Source organism: Colletotrichum siamense (genome assembly GCF_013390195.1).
Source record: "Colletotrichum siamense strain Cg363 chromosome Unknown KSG_Cg363_contig10, whole genome shotgun sequence".
Classification (NCBI taxonomy): Eukaryota; Fungi; Ascomycota; class Sordariomycetes; order Glomerellales; family Glomerellaceae; genus Colletotrichum; species Colletotrichum siamense.
The window spans coordinates 3,118,615-3,144,388 of NW_023501023.1; the positions used below are offsets into that span (position 1 = coordinate 3,118,615).

General features: G+C 53.8%; 5 protein-coding genes across 5 annotated transcripts; 2 read left to right on the top strand and 3 right to left on the bottom strand.

Annotated features, from left to right (window-relative positions):
* Positions 1–3,203: 3,203 nt before the first annotated feature.
* Positions 3,204–4,873, bottom strand: sdnE-1 (Cytochrome P450 monooxygenase sdnE; the record flags this gene model as incomplete). The annotated part of the gene is made up of 3 exons (XM_036646581.1): positions 3,204–3,995; positions 4,058–4,689; positions 4,762–4,873. 3 exons carry the CDS (start codon positions 4,871–4,873, stop codon positions 3,204–3,206), a joined length of 1,536 nt encoding a protein of 511 aa, XP_036488291.1.
* A 3,423-nt stretch (positions 4,874–8,296) lies between these two features.
* CGCS363_v014733 (GPI-anchored CFEM domain protein) lies at positions 8,297–9,000 on the top strand (the record flags this gene model as incomplete). The annotated part of the gene is made up of 2 exons (XM_036646582.1): positions 8,297–8,567; positions 8,687–9,000. The coding sequence occupies 2 exons, from the start codon at positions 8,297–8,299 to the stop codon at positions 8,998–9,000; spliced, it is 585 nt and encodes a 194-aa protein (XP_036488290.1).
* Positions 9,001–10,733: 1,733 nt separating this feature from the next.
* CGCS363_v014734 (uncharacterized protein) lies at positions 10,734–11,351 on the bottom strand (the record flags this gene model as incomplete). Its single annotated transcript, XM_036646583.1, has 1 exon — positions 10,734–11,351. One exon carries the CDS (start codon positions 11,349–11,351, stop codon positions 10,734–10,736), a length of 618 nt encoding a protein of 205 aa, XP_036487944.1.
* Positions 11,352–17,327: 5,976 nt separating this feature from the next.
* On the top strand, positions 17,328–19,426 carry cao1 (Copper amine oxidase 1; the record flags this gene model as incomplete). Its single annotated transcript, XM_036646584.1, has 2 exons — positions 17,328–17,615; positions 17,675–19,426. 2 exons carry the CDS (start codon positions 17,328–17,330, stop codon positions 19,424–19,426), a joined length of 2,040 nt encoding a protein of 679 aa, XP_036487943.1.
* A 173-nt stretch (positions 19,427–19,599) lies between these two features.
* CGCS363_v014736 (putative transporter) lies at positions 19,600–21,278 on the bottom strand (the record flags this gene model as incomplete). Its single annotated transcript, XM_036646585.1, has 4 exons — positions 19,600–20,636; positions 20,690–20,944; positions 20,996–21,123; positions 21,181–21,278. 4 exons carry the CDS (start codon positions 21,276–21,278, stop codon positions 19,600–19,602), a joined length of 1,518 nt encoding a protein of 505 aa, XP_036488293.1.
* Between the last annotated feature and the right edge of the window lie 4,496 nt (positions 21,279–25,774).

The window sequence follows — 25,774 nt, forward strand, 5'->3', positions numbered from 1 at the left end:
ATATCAGGTATTGGTAAATCCAATATTTGGCAACATTTCATGCACCACTCAGGATCGCTGATGTACGCTCTTTATTGGATAATTGCGTTCCAGGACTTGATTGAAAGCCCAATCAATGGAGAATGAAGATGGTGCGTCTGGTTATGGTCAGTTCTTTTGGTCTATATCCTGTAGAAAGTCACATAGATCTTCGATCGGAGTTCATGACCCATCCTAAGTCATAACTGAGATCAAGTTTGCAACTTGGCTGCAATGTATCATCCCGTCATGCAGGCGCGTCTCTGTCCCCAAATACCAACCCTGGCGCATATCCAGTCGTCTTCTAAACGAATTCGACTGCATAGCATAATCATCATTCCTAGCCAGGAACTTCACTTCTTTCATTCCGTCCACATGCGCTTCCCACAAGAGTCCAACATTCGAGCCCATTATGAATGATAACTCGCAATGTCATCGATCATACTACAGACCGGAGTCAGTTTTCTGTAGTTTTGCCGGCCCTGATCGAACTCACAATCACACAGTCTTCGCATCTTGCGCCGTATACGTAGACCCAGGCTGGACAGTCAACACCAGGTTTGTATCTGTTGACGCAAGGATAACGATCCATTTCCGAGTTTTCGTTTTTTGCAGGAAGAAAAGTAGCTCCAGGCACAAAGTCGCTCACGTTGAGAGTGAAGGGGTGTGCTATGTCACAGCAAGTATGAGCCGAAGCATGCTTTCTGCTCATGAGTAATGATATATAGGTCTTCATGATGAGGCAGGTAACGAGCTCTCAGGAACGTCAGTGGCACGGTATAGGATGTCTCGTCCTTTGAAGGCTTTCAGCTCATATCATCATTCCTCTAGTTGCTCCTTGCTATTTGATCCTGCCGGCAGTGTGCCGTAGCCATCATGGTCGATGACACCGCTTCCATGCGGCACCCACCAGTCCGCAATCTGTCGAATATACTTAGCCCGAGACTTTGGAGAGAAACATCTTGAGATCATGGTCGCCCTGCACTACCTACCAAGCTGAATAGTGGAGCCCGAGACAAGCAGGACCCGAGACATCATCACACTCGAGTCAGTTTATTTGTCTGCAGCGGATGCAGATTTCCAGAGCCAGGCAGCGAGTTTTCTGTAGTTCCGAGCTGTGCAGTCGTAAAACGCCAGCAGCTTTCCGAATCAACGGTAACGACTCGGAAATTCCGCAGGATTCTGAGGCATCACTACTTGCAAATGTTTCGGGTGGCTTGCATTTAGGGTGGCAAACTCTGAGCTCAACCACCGGCATCGATGTACTCGACCGTCATGGAACGGGGCAAGGCTTCAGCGAAAACATTCTGCCGCATGGAGCTTGAATGATATCTGGAAGTGTGACTCTGTGTGCTGGAGCCTGTAAGATTTCGCAGTGAGATGCGTAGTGGTCTGATATCACAAATTTCCTAGGCTCGGCCGTTACCGAGTCCTATCATCGACCTTACATTAGGTCCAGATTCCAGTGCAGTACCAAATTTTCACCATAGCACGAGACACAAAATCTCCGAGGGTTCTTCCGAAAGACTGTGTCCACTTCCTGCACGAGGTTTGCTGCTCCGGACCTACCGGAGTGAATACCGGCTGTGACGCTAGGAAAGCATCATATGTCGGAATTTAAGGTGCATGGAGATATCGGGGCCCCCGAGTTCCAGCCCACGGCGACGGTACGGTGTGGATGCGCTACCTCTGCTGCTCAACGTCACCGATGCATGGCATTCCTAAGAAGACCAATCACTCGGGAGATAAGCCTGCAGTAGGGCGGCTGCGGAGCACATCCTGGCTGAGGGTTATTGTCAAATATCTGCATCCGCCTATTGTAAGTCGAGACGCTGAGACATTGGCTGTTGCGTCTGGCGGTGTGTGTGCTGTTCTTCTGATTGGGCAACCCAAACTTGTAAGATCTCATATTGATGGCTTTCAAGGTCAGTGCTCATTGATCTCGAGATGAATCATAAGCTGGACGAGGAGAGTGTATGCGCGCGCATACTGGGAAAGATACAAAATGATGCTGCGGAGGATTTTGTCCGGTCGTCTTACGATTGTGATCACTTTCGGTGACTCCACGAAACTGTGGGAGAGAATCGCACCCAGAACAAGGTCTCTGAATATTCGATGCCTATGTTCTCGCCGTTTCGCTCGCCAAAACATGCGAGCTGAGCCTTGATATTAAAACAAATCGGATTTGTTGGGGGCCATTAGAGGAGGGAAACTATGACTCTCTGCAAATTTTTAGGCACGGAGTGCAGCCAACAGAAACCATGCGGTGACACTTCAAAGGCCATAGACTAAGACATTGTTGCCTAAGTCTCTGATAAGCAGGGTCGTAAGTCGCTAGAAGGCCTAGGCTTGTCCAATGCCCCTGCTGATCAACGACATTTTCAGACTTCGTTGACATTGCCACATGCGGAGGGTCGCATATCGGCTGACCTGACGTCTGATATGCAAGTGCGACCGGTGGAATGGTCTGGACCTCCACGTTATCGAGAAGGATCGGGCTGAGCTTGCGTCTTCAGGGTTACACGGATGACTTATATCACGGATGTCTATGGACGCCACAAGCGATGGCAAAATATTCTATGCATCGATTCTGAACCAGGTTAAAAGACGTCCATCTCATCAGACGCCTCTAGCCCTAGTTAGCTACCATTAGTTGATTCGAATGCAGCCCCGAGACATCGCATCCCGAGACAGCGGATAACCCTAAGCCTTGTTGCTTTAGGTGCTGCATCCAACTAGCTCTTATAGCTCCTGCAACCCTAGGGCATCCGCCGACGGTGCCTGCGCTTCAAGCCGTACCGGACTTCCCGCGGGCTCGGCGCCAGTCGATCATTTTAGGACTGGAAACGCATTGAATGATTCAGGTTTCTTTACCCCCGCAGGCACGGGTGGACTCAGAACGGGTATCTAAATCTGACTCAATTTCGTTTACTGTATCAAGCAATACGACAAGACCTAGCTCGAAATGTCGTCACGTGTAGGGCCATTCTACGAGTTGAACTCAGCCCAACAGCATTGCGTCTTGCAGAGCGAACATCCTTCTTTACAACAGAGGACCAGGAAACCGGCATGCTTTTCGCTCAAGGGTTATATGACATCGTGGCCGTACCCGGAAAAGTAGTTTGCATGATAACACTACTACTTCTATGAGGCGAATAGGCGAGTGAATTATCGACAATGAGCTCCTAGCCATGACGTATTCTAAGCCGTACTCCCTTGCTTCCAGGTCGGAGCCCCGGCGTGACATAGTCTGCATGCATGCGGATGTCCTCGATTCCAGTCTGGAATAGTTCCAACGTCGGACCATCTTGCAACATAACCTTGGGGTCATATATCCCATACTTGCGGAAGATTCCTGCCGTAAATGTCTGCAACTCTTGATACGCAAGATTCATACCCAGGCACTGACGTCCGCCCTTGCCAAATGTGAGGTGCTTCTTGAAAAGTTTGGGGTCTTCAATGTATCGATCTGGGTTGAAAACGTAGGGCTCGGTAAACCAGGCGGGATGTTTATTCAGAAGGGGTGCCGTCATTCCCACCATTGTGCCAGCTGGGAGCACTAGAGTTCGTCCATCGGCATACTCAAACATCAAGTCTTCATCGGGAGCCACGCGGTCCTGGCGATGCGTAGCACTGGGATACATGCGTAGAGCCTCCTCGATTGTTGCGTTCAGGTAAGAAAGGCTGTCGAGCTTGACTGGATCCGGAGGCTGATTCGCATCCGGCATGACGGATTCCAGCTCTTTTCTGATTCGCAAAAATATGGACTCGTCACTCAAGATATGGAAAACGAGGGCCGATAGAGTCATGGCTGTGGTGTCGGACCCTGCGATCGCCAGCACCATGGCTTCGTCTACCAGTCGCGGGGTGGACTTCTCTGACTCGGGGATGTCGCTCTCCATAATCTCATGGAATATTGTCTTCCCCTCATAATCATCTTTTGAGCCGCGGATGGTTTCAATTTTGACGGTAAGATCCTTCGCCGCATTAGTATCCTATCAGGCCACGATTTGTTCGCAAAAAGAGCTGTGACACCTACCTCGACAAAGGCAACGAATGCCTGGATATACGGGGCCAAGATCACGAGAATCTTTGGAGGCAGACTCTGGAAAGCCATGGCGATGGTGTGGAAATGCACACTGAAGTGTGTCATCCTTCCTGGCGTCAACACCTCGAAGAATGCAGCGTTGCAATCCTCCATGAGCAAGCACTTTTCGCCCTCGCCTAAAGCATACGACTGAATGACATCTTTTGTTGCAGCTCGGCTTGCTGGGTTGAAGTCAATTGGTTCGTCGGTCCTAGACCACCCTTCCATCCGCCGCAGTAGATCGCCTAGGGTTTCATTGATGATCGGCGCCAGCCTTCGTACGTTTTCTTTGGAGAAGAAGCGGCTCAAGACCGCGCGGCGGCGGCGATGCAAGTCGTGATCGCGAGTCGGCAAGACCGAGAAGGTCTGTCCGAAGAACCCAAGGACCGTCTCTGCCCTCTCGCGCCGGGCTTTGGGAGACTGAGCTGGATATAGCTTATCGACGAAGCTGGGATCGTTGACGTGCACTACGTCAGGCATGGTTCTGACAACCGGCCCATACTGTCGATGCATCTCCTCGACGACCCAGACATATTGGCCGCCGCGCCAGATATCATGATAAGCAGCATACCACGACGTGAGAGCTATCGATATCAATGAGTCAATGAGTTAAACCTCCATCACGAATTGAGGTTCCGATATGACGTGGAACTCACCAGCAATTTTGGGACCTGGAACTTTCGCCAAAGGGCTTAAATAGAGACGGTAGATGGCCAAGCATACCCAGTACAGAACGATCACACCACCGAAGGCGGTGAAAGACACCATGTCGATAAAGCGTGTGCGGCTGCGATTCGGTGACAGTCAAAGATGTATGCGTGGTCAGGTAATCTTCGATGTGGCTCCGGCGCGTCCTCTTTCTGCGTCAAATCTTCGTCCTGGTGCATGTACCCCGACAAACACGGTCCATCGTACCTCAGACAGAGAAGGTTTGAAGCCGAAGGAAGGGATTCCCCATTTTCAGGAGGCAGCAATGAATGAGCTCATCCGGAAATTGGATTAATTAATCACCGAAGTTCCTATCTGTGCATATCAACGCTAGAGCTCGAATTGACGGTCAAGGATTCTTAGCGCGAACTTATCAGCATTCCAGAGCTCTCGCGTATTTCGGCAGGCAGATATCGACGCTAAGCGAGGTATCGCATCACAGGAATCATTTAAGCGACTGATGACTACAACAGGGCGACCCTAAGATTGACTGTGATTCTCTTGCACAAATCCATATCCTAAGTCGCCGAAACTTATGACTGAGAATCCGACTATATTGATGAGCTACACCCCCGCGCAGCTTCCAGGTCTGCCTAAATCTTCAGAAGCAATTAATAGACATGAGGGGAATTGTGAAACGCCAGGATAGAAATGTTCAACGCATACCTACACTAATGACCAACAGACTTGACAACGGTAAGCTCTCCAAAAGCTCTATATGGATCACACTAGTATTATAAGTCATTAGTTCCATTTCGCGTCCGTGATCACCTCCTTCCTACCAAGCTAGACATTGAAAGCATAGCAACACATTCAGATTTTCGACCCTGCATGGACACCCGTCTTCTACTGACAATCTTGATAATTCACATAACTTCTTTAAGGTCACTTGTGTCGGGCACAGGGGGCGGTGGTCGGGTTGCTTCCAAGAGCCGGTACTGAGAGTCGTCTCCATCAAAGTAACACCAGGACAACTGCGTGGTACGAGATCAGGGCTACCATGTATCAAATTTGAGGAAAATGCTTCTGGACTACACATATTAGGTGAAGGGATTTGTCAAATCAGGAACCTTCAAAATGAACTGACACCTTTTTCTGGAACTTTTAAGCCGGGACAAATTAGACATCACTGAGGCCGTTTGTACGGCATTGCTAGCGGTCGATGCATACGGGCAGGAGAATTCCGTACCATTGCGATACTGGACATCTTTTTCAGTTCCTTGGAATCGTCGCGACAAAACTGGGTGTAAAGTAGAAGGGTACATTATGATATGATGCAGCGGGGTTTCAATTCCTCAAAGGCTGCCTTATGGCACGGTTCAAGCACAAAAGCCATCTCATCAACTAGAAAGAGGTTGTTCATTTGTACATCGAGATTTTGAGTATCGACAAGCGCATTCAGCCAAAATTGACGCGAACAGGACCTCCATTCCTAAGGTAAGGTAGGACGTGATATTTGAAGCTTGGCAGACCCGGAGTAGTCAGAATTGGTGTCTTCCGAGATCTCTACGGCATCTCGTAACCCGAAAATTGCTGAAAACTAGAAGATCAATGCTGAAAGGATACTCGTTTGTCCCAGCGGGGAAAGTGGAAGCCGATTCTCATGAGTCTTACCGAGGTGGCAGATGGAACTGAACACTTTGAACTTGCCAACATGCATGGCATCCAATGGGCGGCTGCGGGAAGGATGCGCATCTGTAAAAACATAACCGGCGCGGTCGCAAGATCTTTCCTTTCGCGTAGGCCATGAATATGTTGTTCGGCTTTCGATCATTTGCCGGCCATGTAATGAATCTGGATTCGACTAGAACCTGCTGTTTTAATTTCTGAAGGCTATTTCGCTTATTTTTCTTACTTGCCACCCTATGATGCGTCTTCAGGGTGATGAACGGAGTGGTGTAGAAGCAATTTAGCGACGTCACATATCAAAGCGTCAAACAAATCCGCCCCGGGGCACAACTTCCGCCAGTTCCAGAATCGCGTCAGAAACAAGTAAGTAGTTGAATCAAGAAAGTCGCAATCTCCGCTACAAGGTCCTGGGTATCTATGTAAATCCCTCATGGGCAGTGCAAACACGAGACGAACCATCATCGGGCAGCGATCGTTTCATGACGGACAAGTTGGAAGGATGTTGCCGGACGCAATGTGGCTTGCAAGAAAGTCCAAGATTCATTCCTGACTGGATATTTTGAACTGAATCGTGTCTGTTCTTATGTCGACCTCTTGTCCAACCGATGGGTCCTGACCTCGGCACTACGATAGTGTCTTGCGAACGATGACTAGCTCCTCGCGGGATGATGCATCTCATTGGCTTACCCCAGCCAGCTCTTCCAACGGCTAAGGCTAACACCGTCCAACTAATCAACGCTACTGTTGACCCAGCTCAAGAGCTGTAAGCTGGTTTGAGGCGAGGAAGCAATTGCCGAGAAATGATTGGCTCGCCACCGCAAGACACCGGTCAGCCTGTCTCTCAATTCTCCTCTTCCTCCCACCACCACCAACATTCAATACGAGCTCCCAGTCCAACGAGAACCTTATCAAATGTTTGTCGCGTGCCTGTGCCCAGCCTCGGTCCATTCACTGTGGGCTCAGCCATCCTATCACCTGCACGACAAATCACATCGTCAGGGTTGTGTTCCCTCCAACTCACCAATAACCCCGGCCTCAATAGCTCGATGCGTCTTGAACCCGACATGAGCACCGTCCAACAGCTCGCCCAACCCGCACCCACATCAGACAAACGATTCGTTCCCGCCCAAAAAGCTTAACGAAAACAACACCTGCGGTAGCGCCAGGTCCAGAGATCAGCACCACACCGTCCACGGCCACCCCTGTCGCTTCCCCCGCGTCTTGCCCCGTATCGGAAGGCAACCCCGACCCCAGCTGGCCGGGGTAACTGCGGGGGAAAGTGGGCAACGGCCAAGATGGCTGGGCGAGGGACATAATCGTCGGCCAAATTTTGGATGTGTGTGGGTGGTGTGGGTGACATCCCTCCACCCGCGTCGTATTAGTGATGATATTCCCAATATTAGCATGACCTCATGCCGAAGAGCCGTCGGGGAAAGCCACATGTGAAAGCGACTTTACCAGAGGAGAGAGAGATAGCTCCCGAGGAAGCTAGCTGTTGGGCTGCTGCGAGGAGCAGCTGAGAAAGCGGGCGATCATTTGTGACCCCAAGCTCCAGTCATGTCCAAGCAACGACCCAAGCAAACAAAATAACGTGACTACCCTTGACCTCCCCGTTCCCACTCCTACCCTCTTTCTACGTGGGGTTTCTATCCATTCGAAGAGAAAGCTTGTCACCTTTTCACCTCCTGCATGCACCCAGCTCCCCCCGTCTCCTCCCAGAACGAATTGGACGCTGCATCTTCATGCTCACAACAACCCCTTGAAGCGTTTCTCGTTTCACCATCTCCCAATTCAGTCTCTATCACAATCGCTTAACCACCTCTTCTTGGGATAGAAAAGAAGAAGACGCCTACGATGAAGAACATTGTTGGACTTGTCGCCGGCGTGGTGTTGCTGGCGAGCGGTGCGGCCGCAGCGGAGAACTGTGCGAGGGTTGCCGTCACCGCGATCCCTTCCTGCGCGCAGAGCTGTTTCCTCGAGGGCGCGTCGTATGTTGGCTGCGATAGCCTCGATTTTGGATGCCAATGTGGAAAGGAGGCGGCGCTGTATGCTGCGATTGAGCCTTGTGTCGCGACTGGTTGTCCTGCCGCGTCATTCCAGGCTGTTATCAACGGTGCTTCGTCTGGTGAGTCGCGCTCTTCCTTTCGTATCCGAATCAAACACCTTGTCCGTGTCGTGGTCCACTATGGGCCTTGCCAATATCAATCTCAATTCCATGCTGCGGTGATACTAACACCCAATTAGTTTGTGGTTGCGCCGGTGCAGGTGCAGGCGGCCAAACCGTCTCTGGCTCGTTCGCTTCGGCGATGTCCTCTCCCTCTGGCATTGGATCTACGTTGGCAACTGCGACTGCAAGCGCATCCGGCTCTGGTGGTGCTGGAGGCTCGTCTGCCTCAGCGACGCAAGGTGGTGGAGGAAACCCATGGAATCCGCCTGCCACGGTCAGCCCGATCTCAACCGCGTCCCCTATCAACGCCGCCGGCCGTCAATCGGACTTCAAGTTCGGCCTGCTAGCCGCTATGGCCGGCGCGACGATATTCGCCGGAATCATGCCTTAGACCGACATGATGGGCGGAAGCTATTACGGATCCCAAAAGGGCCTATGGTTGGGGATTGCTGAGGCTTAAGGGTACAACGAGGGTACGACGTTGATGGTTCGGAAATTTCTTCACATTCTATGACATTATTTGCACCACGATTCATGGACGGATATACCCAGAGGCCGGCGACCTACATACTCAGCCCGACTCTTCTTCTACCAACGACTCCATCTATCGATGATCATCACCGCCATGGTCCCGATTCAATTCGAGTTATGCAACGCCGCGGTCTCCCGAGACTTTCTGTTCCGCGGAGAGGTCATGCCAGATGGTTGTAGCGATGACGACGCAATCGGACGTTTGGATGGAGTTCGTTGCGGATGGGGTTAGTTGATTAATCCTAATTATAGAACAAGCACATTTCGAGCCATCGAACATGATTCGGGTTCGCGCATTTGCAGGGCTTGTCATGCATCACGCACATGCGCAGCATCACTCCTTCAATGCTGAGATAGAGAGCTTAATACAACATGTTGTTTTTGCATGCTTCTGAACCAACAGGGATGATCAATACCCTGACTGAGAAGTCTTTCAATGGGAGCTTGAATACGTCATGATTTTTAGGGGGCACCACATCGCCGTTGTGTCTTAACAAATATTGTTATTGAATCAGAAGCAGTCATATGATGATGATGCTTGGTCTGCGGCTGCGTGTTCAAATATTTCTCCTTTGTCTGGTTGCTGACAGTATGACTCCAAGAAAGAAAAGTCGAACGTATCATTCCCTTCTTCCTCGAATCTCTCGATAGTATCAAAGAGACCACTACAGGACACCTCAAGATCTGTTGACCCCACGTCGGATGGTTTTGCCGTCTTATCCAACTTCTGCGATGAACTTTCACTTTTCTGAAGGACGTAAGCCTTCAAAACTTCCAACGATTCTTCTTGTAATATATCTGCTATCTTGGCCTTTGCATGATCCGAAATGATTTGGAATTCACGGTTCAGGTTGACGAGAATTCGTCCTGGCAGATGCTTCTTCAAGAAACCCTCGTATTCCAGTGGATCGAAAACGTTTGAGAAGGCCTCCGGAGTGCCACAAGCCTCGAAGTCTAAATGTCCGAAATTATGGTCAGAATTGATGATTGTGAACGTCCTCTCAATGGACGCGAACTCACATGGACTAGGTATTGAATCTTCGTCCGCATCGGGGAAAAGAATGAGGTAAAACTCTTTCCAGCGCGCAAGCAACGGTGTTGTGTGTCGTTGGCGCTTTTTGCTGATCATTTCCCACTGCATCTGGGTCATAAATCCCATCTGTGGCTGAATCTCTCTGACGGGACAGATATTATCAAGTGATCTCAAGTGCTCCTGGAGTGCCTGATAAGATTCGAGATGCAATCCACAGCGTTGGCAGCTGTTTTCCTTAAAGTGTCTTCGCTTGAGGTGCTCCCTGTCAAATACGTCGGCAATGTTTACGATGTATAACCGACTAATCGACAAGGTCCAGGTACTGACTCCACTCGATGCGTACCATCAAATCCAGGTCCAACGCATGTCCTCCATGTACCAAACTCCGCGGGAAACCGCTTCATGTAGGGGCAGGCAATCTTTTGTTGGTCTGCTTTGTTCCGTTTGGCCTCGGGCACCTCGTCGTCTGGGGCTTCACCTGACTCGTCGGAACCATCGTTTGTCTGGAGTGCTCTTTTGCCTGTTGCTTTTTCTTTTTCTTTTCCTTGCGACCTCTGACCTTAAGATTCCGGGGGTTCTTTCGGTCCCTGCGAAGGACGGGAACGTCCAGATGACGTGCGTCCACGCTGCTGAGCCTCTATGATGCCAAGCCTGTAGTCGATGTACTTGTTGAAGAAGCCTAACAGCCTGCCGAGAATGGCTTGGACCCCTTTGCTGGAAGAAATCGTTGTCGCGATGTTTAAATCCGTGCTGGAAAATAGTTCGGCCATGGAAGATTCCGAGCACGTTCCAGGTGATGGTGCATCTCTCAAACTTTTCCAGTAGCGCGTTCGCGCAGCCATCGCGATCTTGTTCCCGAGGAAACGATACTGAAAGTAGTTGAAAACAGCGAACTCGTCTCGATTCAGAATACATGAGTCCGGGTCTGCGGAAATCTTCGCGCAGACCTGCCCTATTGCGGCCTCCAGAACGGAGACGATGGTCGGGTCTGATGCACCGTTAGGGCTCTCACGGGCAATCTCCAGGGCTTGCGACACAGTCTGCCAGTATATGATTCCCTGGTGCCCTGGAGCATTAGGTTTCGTATACCCTTGAGGTATGACTTGTGTTTCCATTAACGAAGCGTTCTTATTCTTGAGAAAATTGAGGACACATGATAGTGCGGTTGCGTCGTCCATTGCGGGCGAGTTGGCAATATTTTGAGGCGGGTATGATGATGTGAAATATAATTTTTGCATGGTGATCAATCTGTCTAGTCTTCTCACTGGATATAGAAGCCAATCACAATCCGCGATCTTGCTAAATGAAAATGCGCAAATGCGTAGACCGCGGCTGCGTTGGCTTGAGCTGATTTGCTAGACCCAGAGTGGAGCAACCACCCGTTCTTCTACTTCTCCCAAGCTCGCCTAAATATTGTGGCCTAACGAAGTCTGACAGCTTTTGGTAGACAAGAAACGCAAATCATCATGAGAAGTAATATCATGTGGCTGAGAATATTACACTCGCACCATGTTTTTCGAGACAAACGTCATAAGACTAATGTGAAATATTATGACTTCAAGCAAAACATTCCCCCGCCGTCAAGGCGACGGTGCTGGTGACTAAGGAAGTTGGGACGGCATTAATATTCAATATGTAACTTCGATACCATGAACTTCAATTCAGACTCCCATATCCTGAGTCGGCAGGTTCTTTGCCTTTACCATTGCCTGCCTGCCACTCGCCATCTCCATTCAGAAAGCCAAGATCGAACAGATCCTCATCACCGAACATGTTGATACCTCGAAACAAGTCTTCGTCAGGTGCTAGCATGTCTGGCAGTGAACTTGTCGACTCCGACAAGACCTCATTTCTTCCTTCGCTCTTCTGGCGTACGTAGGCTTTCAATGTTTCCGAAGATTCTTCTTGCACAATGGCAGCCAATTGCGCTTTGATCGTCTCTGAGAATACAGCCAACTCCTTCTGCAGCCGCATGAGCACCCTGGATGGTAAGTGACTTTTCAGATACGCCTCGTATTCTTCATGGTCGAACAGTGCTCCAACGTGGTTTGTGACATTTGATGTGTCAAAGACTGAACAAGCACGTCAGATATCTCGAGAGGCTGGGAGACCCAACATGTAATACTTACATGGGCTTGGGATTGAGTCAGGTGGTGTATCCGGAAACAAAATAAGATAAATCTCCTTCCATTTCTCTTCTACAGAACACCGACGACGCTTGCGGGTAATCGCATCCCATTGGGTTGAAGTCATAAAGCCTTCTCCAATTGAAACATTTTTTAAGATGCATGGAGTCGGCAATCTCTGGTGGTCTTGCAGCGCTTTCTTAGTTGCAAACAAGTCGCCACACCTTTCACAAGTGTGCTCCTTGAAATGTCTCCTTTTGAGATGTTCCCTGTGCATCATTTACCAGTCAGTCAACTGTTCTGCAAAGCATCCAATATCGACGAACTTACTTCATTCTATTCATTTCGTCAAACCCAGGACCAACACATGTTGTCCATGTCGAAAACCTCTCTGGAGAGTTTTTCATAAATGGACACGCAATCCGCTGTTTCTTTGCCGTGTCGAGTTTTGAGCGCTTTGCGCCAGGATCGTCCTCTGGTGCTTCTCCAGAACCGTTGTCATCGCTCTCCGTCTGTCGGGACCTCTTAGTACCACTGGTTGAATTTTGAGCAGTGGTTGTTGATCCTCCATAGCCATTGTGCTGAGCCTCTTGAAGGTACGTTCGAGACGAGCTGCCTACATATCCTCCTGCAAGTTCCCGCGTACCCAGCCTCAAATCAATGAATCGACTGAAGAACGGTTCTAGGCTAGCTTGGGCTCGTAGAGTTCTATGATTTGAAACGAGCGCGGCCGCGAGATTGAGCTCGGAGTTATCCGTTGCTGTAGATTCCGAAGTAGATGCTTCCGAGGGAGATACTGTTCCTAGAGAGGGCATAGGCGAATAATGTCTCATGGACTCCTCTTTTGGTGAAGAGTCCATCAATTCGGGTAACGTAGAGATGAGCTGGCTATCACAGACCAGAGATTGGCGTTTTGCGTGGGTCTCAGGTTGCGGTGACACTTCCTCAAAGTGGATAGGCGACGTCTCTACATGTCCTTGTTCATGGGGCCGCTTCATCTGGCCAGGCGCCTGGACTTCGGTTTTCTTCTTTTCCTCCTGTGGATCATCAACATCGCTTCTTAATTCTCCTTCGTCATCATCGAAGTATTCCTCGTCATCGTCGAAATTTTCTCTCTCATCGTGAAAAGCTCTTTCCTCTGCGCAAACTCTCGCTTCATTTTCGTAAATGCTCAGTTCATTTGCGAAAAGGTCCTCCTCATCTTCGTCATCGCGGATGGGATATCTCGAAAGTTGTAAAGGCCGAGAGGCCAATTTTAGTTCAGGCTTACCGCTCTTTATTTGTGAGGGCACCGCATCCACAATGACAGAGCTAGGAGGTGTGGATACTTGGTTGTGGCTGAACAAGGAGGTGGACGATCCGATACGTCCTCGATGACGCCGAGGGATCATTTTGCTTTGAGGCTCTCTGGTGCCGAATTTTGAGCGAACAGCGAGTTGTTCCGCATGCGGGTCAACGCGACTATTTTCTTAGTAGCTGCTATACACCATTGTTTATAGACGATCTTACGCACCACGTGGCATCCTCGTCGGAATCGGACCAACTTAAACGTCTCCCACGGGCCGAACTCCGGGAAGAAGGATATTGGGAACTCGGTTTTAGTCTATCAGTGATGGTAAGCTGGGAGACGTTGTCAAAGCACAATAGAAATCAGAACGCATTGCATACCTTTGCGCGCGCTCCGGTACCCTTGGGGCCGAGGTGGATAGACTGGTCATCGCACTGGTGATTCCGCCAAGCTCAACGCGGGGAAAGTCAACTGGTGACAAGTATGAGAAGACAGGCGGCAGGTCCGATGTGATAGGCGGAAGCATATCCCTCTCCGAATTTTCCGATCTCAGGGAGCTCTGGGACGAGCTTGCGGATATGGTCCGCGTTAGCGATTCATCATCATCGTCGTGTTTTCTATAGCCATTAATCCTCCGAAAATGGTCCATCGTAGCAGAAGCGTTTCTGAGAATGGAAAATGGAGATGTCCGGAGAACAAGAAACTTTCCATGGTTGGAATACACTGAATGTATAGGAAACCTGTCAGCAAAGCGGGGGATCGCGCCTATTTGACACGACGCAAATGCGCAGATCGCGAGAGCGTCCACTTCTTATTGGCTGCTGTGCTTGGCCAAACAATCTGACACTGCGTCAACTGTTCATGTCCGGCCACACTTGCGCCTTGGCAGGTGGGTGGCTAGTCACCTCTAGCCAGTTATTGAGGCAGGCTGTATTATTAGAATAAAGGGTGAACATTCAGCATCGATATAAGGTATCGTACCACAGAATTTCAATCGTTCCCCTGCTGCCTGCACGCTGTTGATCCAAGAACCGCCACGTACTGGCCATTTTTTCATAAAAGAAAACCTTCAACAGAGATGACTTCCAATTTGCCTTTAAAAACACGGTGAAGTACATGCCTTATTCTAAATAGATTGATCGCATTGCTACTCCAGCTCTCCATCAGCCCAAACGACAATATTTGTCGGCGGATCCTCCAACCCATTAAAGAACTCCACAATATCCTTATTACTATACCTCATACTGAAATGAATCAGTATAAACGTCGTCTTCGGCCACTTCCTCACCACCTTCTCCAAATCCTTCCACTTCGTATGCTTCGTCTTCTCCGCCTGCGCATCATGCTTATCATACAGAAAGCTGCACTCCGTAATCACCACCGCGACCTCCTGCCGCAGCCACTCCGGCTCCGCAGCCAACGTCGTCGCCGTCCCGTCCCCGAGAAACGCAAACACCGGCGTCGTCACCGGCGCCGTGATCTCCACGCCCGCCTGCCGCAGCTTCTTGATCTCGGGGCCCGGCAGCGACGTGTACTCGGGCTTGAGCTTGTGGTTCGTCGTCGAGAAGAGGTAGCCGACGCTGGGCACGTTGTGGTCGCACTTGAAGACGGAGACAGTCATGTTCTTGACCTTGCGCAGGGGCAGGGTGTCCCCCGGCTTGACGGGGATGGTGTTGTGCGTGCCGAGGAAGGCGCGCTCGCCTTCTGTCCTGCCGTCGGCGTCGATGCCCTGCCCGTCGACTTTGAGGCCGAGGGACTCGGCGTCGGCACCGGTGTAGGTGCCCCCGCGGTTGAGGAGCGTTTTGGCGAGGACGTAGTCGTCGAAGAGTTTCCTGCACTCGGTGGGGAGGATAATGTCCGGTGGGTCTTCCCGCTTTGTGAAAGCTGGTGCGAGGAGCTGGCGTGGTAGTTAGCAAATGGGTCATGTGTAAGATGTTTTCGGAGAGACGAACGCAGTGGTCGCTATGTGTATGTGTCAGGACGATGTGTTTTGGTCTTAGATCGTTGACGACGAGGCCTGCGTCCAGGAGGAGGTTGAGTTGCGGGATGACGAAGCTTGTATGCCATGCTGCCCGGGACTTGCCGATCAATGTGTACTGGTACGGCTTGGGGAAGTGCCACTCGAGAACCTCAGAGCGGGAGGACTGCGGTAAGGGCGTCGCGAATGAGAGCCCTGATTTTGCCATGATGAGTATGGGTGGAGGTCTCTTGCAGCCTCCAGTTGGGGTTTTGGGGTAGTTGTGGTCAGTGTATGACTAGCCGTAACCATCAATCTGACACAGACTACTGTATGGAGTTCTGAAGCAGTTGTTCTTTGAAGCTATATTGATCAAGGCCGGCTGATGTCTCTCAGTTTATGTTGTGATATGAAATGGCGGCCTCAGTGACTCTTCATCCCTTGAGTGAGTCAAGCTGGCGATTCAGCCACAGCAGGTCGCGATATTGGGCCAACAGGTTGGCCTTACAAACAGTAGCCGGCGCTTATCAAGGTTGATGGCAGGGATCCAATGGCGGTCACTTTGGAGGTCGGACGGTGTGGCTGATGGTGTTTAGGCGCGTAGAGAGACGGTCACCGAGGCAGATTTTTTGCTGATGTCATCTCTGTGTTTCTTAACGCCGACAGACATCGGCGTTAAAGCGTCTCCATTGCAAATCACGATCAACCATTGGCTGGCACTCTCCAAAGACACGAGAATGCCCAAGATGTGTCGAGGTCATTACTCAACACCACGAAAGCCTCATGCACAGTCATTTCAGAACCTCATTCCCGTCCGTTTTTGGCTATCTGCCGTGTTCTGCAGCTGCTAAAAGGCAAATACGTGTGTTCCCATCTCCTATCAGACACCCAGCGTTAGGTAACGGCTTCGCCCACCAAGCGCGCACTTCAACCCACGCCAAACCCAATTAGTTAATTTTACCCGACACCTTTTAGCAGCGAGACCGGTCCCGATCCTTGTCCCGAGCAAGGAACCCCACCCAAGATGCCGAAGGCCCGCCAGCAGACCGCACGCTCCGGTCCCGGCGGTGGATGCGCCCTGCCACTTACCGTTTACCTCAAAGCAACACACCAACCAGCGCGATAAGATAAAGATACCCGGGAGCTTATCGTGTCGCCCTTCCCCATCGAGCCTCTCGTCTCGTCTTTCCCCCCCGCCCGCCTTCTTTGCTAATCAGCCAATTCGAAGTTTTTCCTCAGTCTGTACTCCCCGCGTGGTCGCTTGAGCTAGCCTGAAGGTCCCTGGTTCCCCCTTTGCCCAGAGAGACGGGGCAATTGGCCGGGTAATAGCTAATGCACGTCGTGTATGAGACGATCCCTATCTGGAGAGTCGAATGAGACCTGGCCCTCCAGCTGGGAATCCCCAAGCTCACAGCTCTTATCAGACACCAGGATTCTCCACCCTGCCTCTCCCCAATGACCTTATCGCTTCACTTCGGCTTACAACGCCTTTTGGTCATTGGATTGGCATGACGAGCCTCCCGTCCACGTCCCGAGAGTATCAGATGTTGGAATTGCCAGATCCGGCTGTCCGTGGCGGGACGAAGCCGCCATCACCCCGGCTCCCCGGTGAGGGGGCCTCAGTCTCGTTGCTGGTGTAGCTCCCCCAGATATAAGCTTTATCTAGAGCTCTCTCTCCAACCCTCCAGTCGCTTTGGTATCCTCATGGTTCTTCACTCTCTCGTGTCAATTCCCCTCCCCCTCACCTAATTGACACACGCGCAAGTTTACACAAACACCAACCATGGCTCCTCCGCACCCTCTCGACCCGCTCTCCGACGCGGAGATCGAGAAGGCCATCGCCGCCGTCACCGCGGCGCACGGCGAGGTCTTCTTCAACGTCGTCTCCCTCCACGAGCCCCGCAAGGCCGAGATGACCGCCTTCCTCGCCTCGCCCACCACCGCCCCGCGCCCAGCCCGCATCGCAGACGTCGTCGTGATCGCAAAGGGCGGCAAGGTCTACGACGGCCTCGTCGACATCGCCTCGGGCGCAATCACAAAATGGGAGCTCATGGAGGGCGTCCAACCGATCGTGAGAAGTACCCCTGCCCTCAAACTCACCCGCACCGCGACTAACACCCCCAACCCCAGATCACAATGGAAGAGCTCCAGATCGTCGAGCACATCTGCCGCACCGACGAGCGCGTCATCGAGCAGTGCGTCCTCTCGGGCGTCCCCCGCCACGAGATGCACAAGGTCTACTGCGACCCCTGGACCATCGGCTACGACGAGCGCCACGGCAACACCGTCCGCCTCCAGCAGGCCCTCATGTACTACCGCCCCGACCCGGACACCTGCCAGTACCAGTACCCCCTCGACTTCTGCCCCATCTACGACGCCGACAAGCAATCCATCATCGCCATCGACGTCCCCAACGTCCGCAGGCCCCTCAGCAAGGCCGCCCCCATCGACTACACCCCGGCCGCCGTCCAGAAGCAGGGCGGCTACCGCACCGACCTCAAGCCCATCAACATCACCCAGCCGCAGGGCGTCTCCTTCACCATGGCCGGCCGCGAAATATCCTGGCAGAACTGGAACTTCCACATCGGCTTCAACTACCGCGAGGGCATCGTCCTCAGCAACATCACCTACAACGACAAGGGCACCGTCCGCCCCATCTTCTACCGCCTCTCCCTCGCCGAGATGGTCGTGCCGTACGGCAACCCCGAGCACCCCCACCAGCGCAAGCACGCCTTCGACCTCGGCGAGTACGGCGCCGGCTACATGACCAACTCCCTCGCCCTCGGCTGCGACTGCAAGGGCGCCATCCACTACCTCGACGCCGAGTTCCCCACCCGCAACGGCGCCGTCCGCACCATCAAGAACGCCATCTGCATCCACGAGGAGGACTCGGGCATCCTCTTCAAGCACACCGACTTCCGCGACGACTCCGTCATCGTCACCCGCGGCCGCAAGCTGATCATCCAGCAGATCTTCACCGCCGCAAACTACGAGTACGCAGTGCAGTGGATCTTCCACCAGGACGGCACCATCCAGCCCGAGATCAAGCTCACCGGCATCCTCAACACGTACGCCATGAACCCCGGCGAGGACACCAAGGGCTGGGGCACGCAGGTCTACCCCGGCGTCAACGCGCACAACCACCAGCACCTCTTCTGCCTGCGCATCGACCCCAACGTCGACGGCCCGCGGAATACCGTCTTCATGGTCGACGCCGTCCCCTCCGACGCGCCCGTCGGCTCGCCCGAGAACTTCTACGGCAACGCCTTCTCCGCGCGGCGCACCAAGCTCGCCACAACAGGCGAATCTTTAACCGACTACAACGGCGCCACGTCCCGCACCTGGGAGATCGCCAACACGGACAAACTCCACCCGTACTCCGGCAAGCCCGCCTCCTACAAGCTCGTCTCGCGCGAAGTGCCCGGGCTGCTGCCGAAAGAGGGCTCCCTGGTCTGGAAGCGCGCGGGCTTCGCGCGGCACGCGGTGATGGTGACCAAGTACCGCGACGACGAGCTGTGGCCGGCGGGCCGGCACGTGCCGCAGACCTCGGGCGAGCCGTCGCGCGGCATCCCGGAGTGGGTCGGCGACGGCAGCGAGAGCGTGGAGCAGGAGGACGTGGTGTTCTGGCACACGTTCGGCGTGACGCACATTCCCGCGCCCGAGGATTTCCCCATCATGCCCGTGGAGCCGATCACGTTGCTGCTGCGGCCGCGCAACTTCTTCGCGAATAACCCCGTGATGGACGTGCCGCCGAGTTATTGTAGTACGCCGAGCCAGGTTGCGAAGGGGCGGGAGGGGGTGGTGGATGCGACGGACCAGGTGAGCAAGCTTGCGTTTGAGGGGGAGGCGGGAGCGTGTTGTGCTGGGAAGAGCAAGTTGTGAGGCGTCGATGGGGAAGGTTCAGTTCACGTAATTAGTTGAGACATGTTGTTTATTTTGAATGAATATATTATCGTCTGAATAATTCAACTCATTCTTTGTATGGTGTCCTGTGATCCGATGAGATCTAGGCGAAATGAGGGGCTCATATGAGACGAACGTCACGCGAACTAAATCTACGGCCGCCATCTGAACGACGGATGCTTCCAGTCCAAATCATTCTCCTCCTCAGACGAAACGCCGCTCAGCTCCTCCTCCGCAACCCGCCCCTCGCGCCGGCGGTTGTCCCGGTTCATCCAGATCAGCGTCACAGTCGACACGACCAAAATCGTGCTGATCGTCGCCAAGTTGAGCCCGTTGCCAATCTTGTAGTCCGGCGCGTCCCACGGCAGGAACGCCCACGTGCTGACGAGCCCGCCGCAGTTGCCCAGCATCACGTTCGTGCCGATGGCCGCGCTGCGCGCCGTGTCGGAGACGACGTTGGCCGACGCCTGCGCGTTCGTGAGCGCGCCGAGCGCGAAGACCGACGAGGTGATGAGGAAGGTGGCGCCGTAGCGCACCTTGAGCTCGTGGCTGGCGAGGAAGAGGATGTAGCCGACCATAGCGAGCGGGCACGAGCAGATGAAGAAGATCTGGCGGCGGTCCATGCGCCAGCTGAGCCAGGGCAGGAGCACCGTGAAGAAGGCGCCGACGACGTAGGGCGGGACTGTGAAGAGCTGCTGGCGCTCGACGGAGGAGCCCGGGAAGATGCCCTTGACGATGGTGGGGAGGAAGAAGGCGAGTCCCTGGACGGTGACGTTGTTGAGCAGGAAGACGAAGGCGGTGGAGAGCACCACGGGGTTGAAGATGCCGCGGCGCAGCTTGCGGGTGTCCATCTTGTCGAGGAGGTGCGCCTGGCCGACGCGCTCGGAGCGGACGCGGGCCTCGGCGAGCTCCTTCTCAGCGGCGGTGAGCCAGCGGGCGGAGGCGGGGCGGTCGGTCAAGGTGATGAAGCCGAGGAGGCCGAGGCCGATAGTGATGATGCCCTCGATGGCGAAGATCATGCGCCAGGTGTGCAGGCCGCCAAAGTGCGGGAGGCGGAGGATGGCGGAGGCGAGGAGGCCGCCGAAGGCGCCGGCGAGGGGGGCCATGACGATGTAGAGGGAGAGGCGGAAGGCGAGCTCGGAGCGGCGGTACCAGCGGGAGAGGTAGTAGGCGATACCCGGCATCATGCCTGGTCATGTCAGTATTGCGACGTGATGGACGGATGTTGTGCGTTGTGCTAACCTGCTTCAAAGATTCCGAGGAGGAAACGAACGCCCATCGCCTGGGGGACTGTGTGCACAAAGGCTGTGCCGAGCGAACAGATGCCAAAGAGCAGCGTGATAAGCGGGATGAACCATCCTGGGCCGACGAGCTTGCACAGAATGTTTGAGGGAATTTCGAAAATGATGTAGGAGATGTAGAAGACGGATAGTGTGCCGTTGTAGTCGTAGCCTTTCATGCCCAGGTCTGTCTCGAAGCCAGCAATACGGGCATTACCTGAGGCGGGTTAGCTTGGCTGGTGGACGCAATCACGAGAAATAGACTAACCGATGTTCGCTCTGTCGATGAAGCAAAAAAGGTACAGCAGGCTGACGGTCGGGACGATGGCCAGGTCGATTTTGAGTCGGAGCTTCCGCTCGGCGGCCCGATCGTACACGAACTCCTCCGGATGGCTCCTGTGACGGTGTTAGTGAGATCCATCCGGGTGGTTGTAGCTTGCTGGCGGTGTTTACTTCTCCAGGTCCGGTCTCTTGAACTCCGAAGATATCGTCTGGCCCATGTTTGCGTTGATGTTGTCGATGTTCTCGACAACCGGCTTGTCGTTACTCATTTTGACGGGAAAGAGGGGGTCTCCTCCTCGGAGACCGTCTCTTGCAAGCGAAAATTCTCGGTTCTTGGCGGAGCAGTCACGGCGGTGACCGGGGGCGGCAGCGCTGGTGGAGCTCGGAAATTCGGCTGGGAAGTGGTACGGCCTTACTCAACACCGAGAGATGGAGCAAAGCTGTTGTGTAATGAGAACGTGCAGAAAGGGAGCTCAGGGTCCACGAAGATGGAGCAAGATCTCGCAGGGACGTGTCGATGTTTCTATACTTCGCGGCCACAACCACAAACAACACCCCTGGTCGTCTTTTCCCCCAGATTTGGGTGTGAGTGGAGAGCGCCGTGGCGGCGCGGCGGCGTACCCCAGACGGCTTCTCCCACACGCAACGCGGGGTAAGAACATCCACCAGCCCGGGAGGCGTAGGTCATCAATTTGCATCGGATGCCAGCTCGGGAGACGTCCAAGGCCAATCCGATTGCATCGCATTTGGCCCACGCCCGAGCCCTGGCTAGTCGGCGTCCTCGTTTCCTCTCCCGTCTGAGCCAGTGAGGGTGGTGCTTTTGGTGATGACGTGGTAAGGGAACGGCAATGATCTGCCTAGACCGTTGCAACGGCCTCTGGTTTTCAGGGATGGCAGGATGCAGGTGTGATGAAATGAAGATGGCGGGTGTTTGTTTACGCGTTTCTTCTCCTGCGATTGAGCTGCAGCAGCATTGTTGAATGTGACACCGATGCTTCTGAAGACTGGAGCTCTGATAAGCAAAATGCGACAGACAAGCTGCACGTTCTGAAAGGAGAAGCTCGCAATAGACTTTTCGCTTTTTGATGCTGTCTTGCAAACGGGATTGCGGCGTCCTCGCACATTGGACTAGCCAATGCTCGGCGCGACTGTGGAGGAATGCAGATCGGAATCCATTCCCTTTTCTCGTTTCGGGATGAAAAGTCGGCACTCGACATCGGCAACCGGCGCACCGTTGGTGCTCGAGGTTCATCTGCCTTTATCCGATGGGATGGTCCAGGCCAGAGCTCCCAAGGGTGGCAGCCATTTCTGCTTGGTGCCAGGGGTGGCCAGGTAAGCTGTAGCTCGGTCCTCCAATAAGACACCCTCCAGCAGCACCCATCCTGAGGACGAAATGCTGAAGGGCACACATGTCAACTGCCACATTGCAGCCGCAGGATCAACAGCCTTGAAGCCAAGTCTCGATGTTGGCGATAGCTTGTCGGTGGGAATGCGGTCGCGGCCAGCGCCAGACGGAGACACACGCCGAATTTGAGACATATCTCCGGGTTATCCGCCTGCGCATGTCCCAATCTGGCGTCCGAATGCTTCCTTCTGCAGGTCGAGTCGAGTCGAGTCTCAGCTGCCTGGATGGTCGACCTGGAGTACGCGTGTTTCTTGGGGCCGGCTTTCCCGCGCGCTGTTCGGCCGGTTGCGGTGTCTCAGTGGAGCAACGGAGGGGTCTAAGGGTCCGGGATATCCGATCCGGGCAGATTTATAATGATCTCAGGGCACCGTCGCAATCCTCAACAAATGCAAGTCGAGTCCCTCAAAAATGATATCTTGAACTGTTGAAAGATGCGATGGAATGGTAGCAGATGGCCCCTCGCAAAAGCCCCATATCGGTGTGACAGCCCTCGGACCGATTTGGATGCTGTCGCAATGTTGCTGCTTCAGGGAAGGGACGGAGGGAGGGCAACGGCGGCATTTGCCGTAATGCGAGATTCAAAAACCTGGGGTCCAAACATAAGCACTCTTCGAGTTACAGGCCTCTTTCCGTCTTCAGGTGCATCGCGGCTTCTTGCCTCGTCTGGGACGTTCCTTTCGGCCGATGCTTCTTGTGCTCTAAGACTCTCGGAGTTGTACAGGTGCCCGGCGGACCTTGCTACCTCGGAAAGTTGTCGTCCGGAACTCGTAACTCGGAATATCGTAAGCAGGCTGTGGGTATGCCGCAGACGGAGAGACGTAAGCAAAACCCCGTGGGACAAACGTCGACCGGATGGAGGTAAGCTTAACGGCGGCAGCACGTGGAGGCGGCCCGCGTCGTTGGACTGGGGCCGTCACACGGATCCGTCAGGCCGTATTTCTCGGGGGCCTCGATGTGCCATCAGGGTAGGCATGTTGTGTGGTCGATGGCAGCGATAGGAAGTCTCAAGAACCAGTTCAAACCCGTGTTTGTGCTCCCTGGTTCTCGCCAAAGGTGGCTGTTGACGATCATCGAGACAGACCAATGCGAGGGGGTTTGATTCTTCGATGGCCTTGTCGTAAGGCGTGACTCGGACACCCGCGCAGAAAGGGTGTCCTGGTATTTTCGGTCGAACACGTCGAGAAAAACCTTAGGTCCAAGGTTTGGTGTTCGACACGAGAACCAGACGATGTTTGCTTCGGCCGGGAGCCCGGTGGTCAAGCCGGTTGACCTGGGGCAGACCCAGCGCTCAGTGGACACCATCAATGCCCAGGCCTGGATCCACTCTGTCGGCTCGTCACCACGTGCCCACCAGTCGAGCGTGTTTCTTATCTGCTATCGCAGTTACCTAAGCAGATAGCCGAGAAAGATAACGCACCCCAGCTTTTCTATCACCGAGGTACGTACTGCACGGTCTTCCACTGAGGTACCTCAGTTTATTCGGTTCTCCTCCTCTCCTTCCTTCTCTTTCTCTGCGCAAATGGCATTTGTCCAGTGTCTTTTCCAATCCAATCCACACTTCTAATTCCATCGCCAACAGAGTCATGACGCACACATCAGCCGTTCCAGCCGATTGGAATCGGTTTGGAATTGACAGACTGCACCACCGTCGATGGCACACGGCCACACCTTGAGGACAATGCCAAAATCACAAGCATAATGCCACAAATACACCATCGCCTAGAATAGGAACACCCCGGCACCGAGAGCCGCCAGTCGTCCAATAGGGCCGCCATCGGGCACACAACGTCGCTTCCTCGGTGGAGATTCGCAATCAACCTAGGGCTCCTACGCGTCCCAGGGCTTCCTCAGGCCCTTCCTGCGGCTTCCAAGTCCCCAGGCGCCTCAGAGGCCCCCCCTGCCCGGGTCTTATCGCTGCCGCTGCTAAGACGCTGCCGCCCTGCGTGCTGCGTGCTGCGTGCTGCGTGCTGCGTGCTGCTTGGTAGGGGCCCCGTAGCCTGGTTGGGCGATGGACGCAGCGCACTGACTGGAGGCAGACTCGGTGCCCGACGTCATCGAGCATGGTGGCGGTCAAGTCCATCCCCGCCCGCCAGAGAGCTCAACGACGCACGCTGGCCGGCGCAGCTGCAGCAACAGTGAGGCGGCCGCACTGTGACGACAGCACGACAGATTCCAGTGTCGAGAAGCATTCCGCGGTTGAGGCTGAGGTAAAGAGGCCACGAAAGGGAGGGAGGGACAGATGAGACGCGGTGCGAGGTCACCAGAAGCAGACGCTGAGGGCGACGGACGAGACGTCCCGCGGTCCAAAAGTCCAGACGAGACAACTGACAGCCCACCCTCGCCAAACCCGCCGTCAAACGAGAGAATTAACCTCTTTCCGCCCATCCATCCGCCGACCGGCATCCCCAGCATCCCCCATTCTCCGTCGATCTGTTCAAGCCCAACAACGGGGTCGTGGTCCATGGATCACCCGGGGGCGATGGGCGAAGATTTCACCCTCATTTCAGTCTCTTTCCCCGTCGATGGCTGCCCAAGCGGCGACTGTCAGGTTCGAATCGCGAACAAAAGCGGGTTAATCAACTGAGGCTAAAGGACGCGGTGGACCGGGTCTGGAATGGCTGGAATGGAAGCGAAAAGCAACGACACGGGCCTTGGTGGGCTGCTGTCTGCAAGGAGTAGCCTTGTTGCTGCAGCCCCCGACTTCCCACCAAGTTTGGACGACGGTCGCAACGGCTCGATATGGCGCTGATGGCTGCTGTTAAGGCCCGGCAATCACTGCCCCTCTGTGCGGTGATGGCATTTCACGAACCGGAGCTTGTCTGACGATGAAACAGGCTTTGGTACTCAAGTTCGGACGCAGATTCGCATCCTAATTGGTGTCTTTTTGCGGCATGCGGGAGAGCAACGGTCCATCCCTCGTTGGCAGCTCTAACAGCCGGCATCTCTGCCCTACCACCCGTTCTTCCCACCACCAAGTTGGACCATCCAAACGCCAGACGCCAGACGAGCCGGGATCATCGCTTCAACGAGGCATCACCAACACCCACCATCCTCCCCGCTGCCACCGGCGTCGATTTTCCAAAGCAGCCCCTGCCCCGGCTTCCATCGTCAAAAAGCCTGCTTTGGCTCTCCACCAAGAATCTCCGTCGTGCCCAAAGACTAAATCTACAATTACAAAAACGCTTCAGCTCGCCCAGCCCCCTTCTTTTTCTCGAATGATCTCTTCTCTCAAGGACCCTTAAAGCGACCATAAGGCTGTCATCTCTCCCACCCCTGGAGCAGCAGCAGCAGCAACAGCAACAGCAGCAGCAGCAGTTCGAAAGACTCTTGTCGTCCAGTACGAGGGAGCAGCGTCGAGAC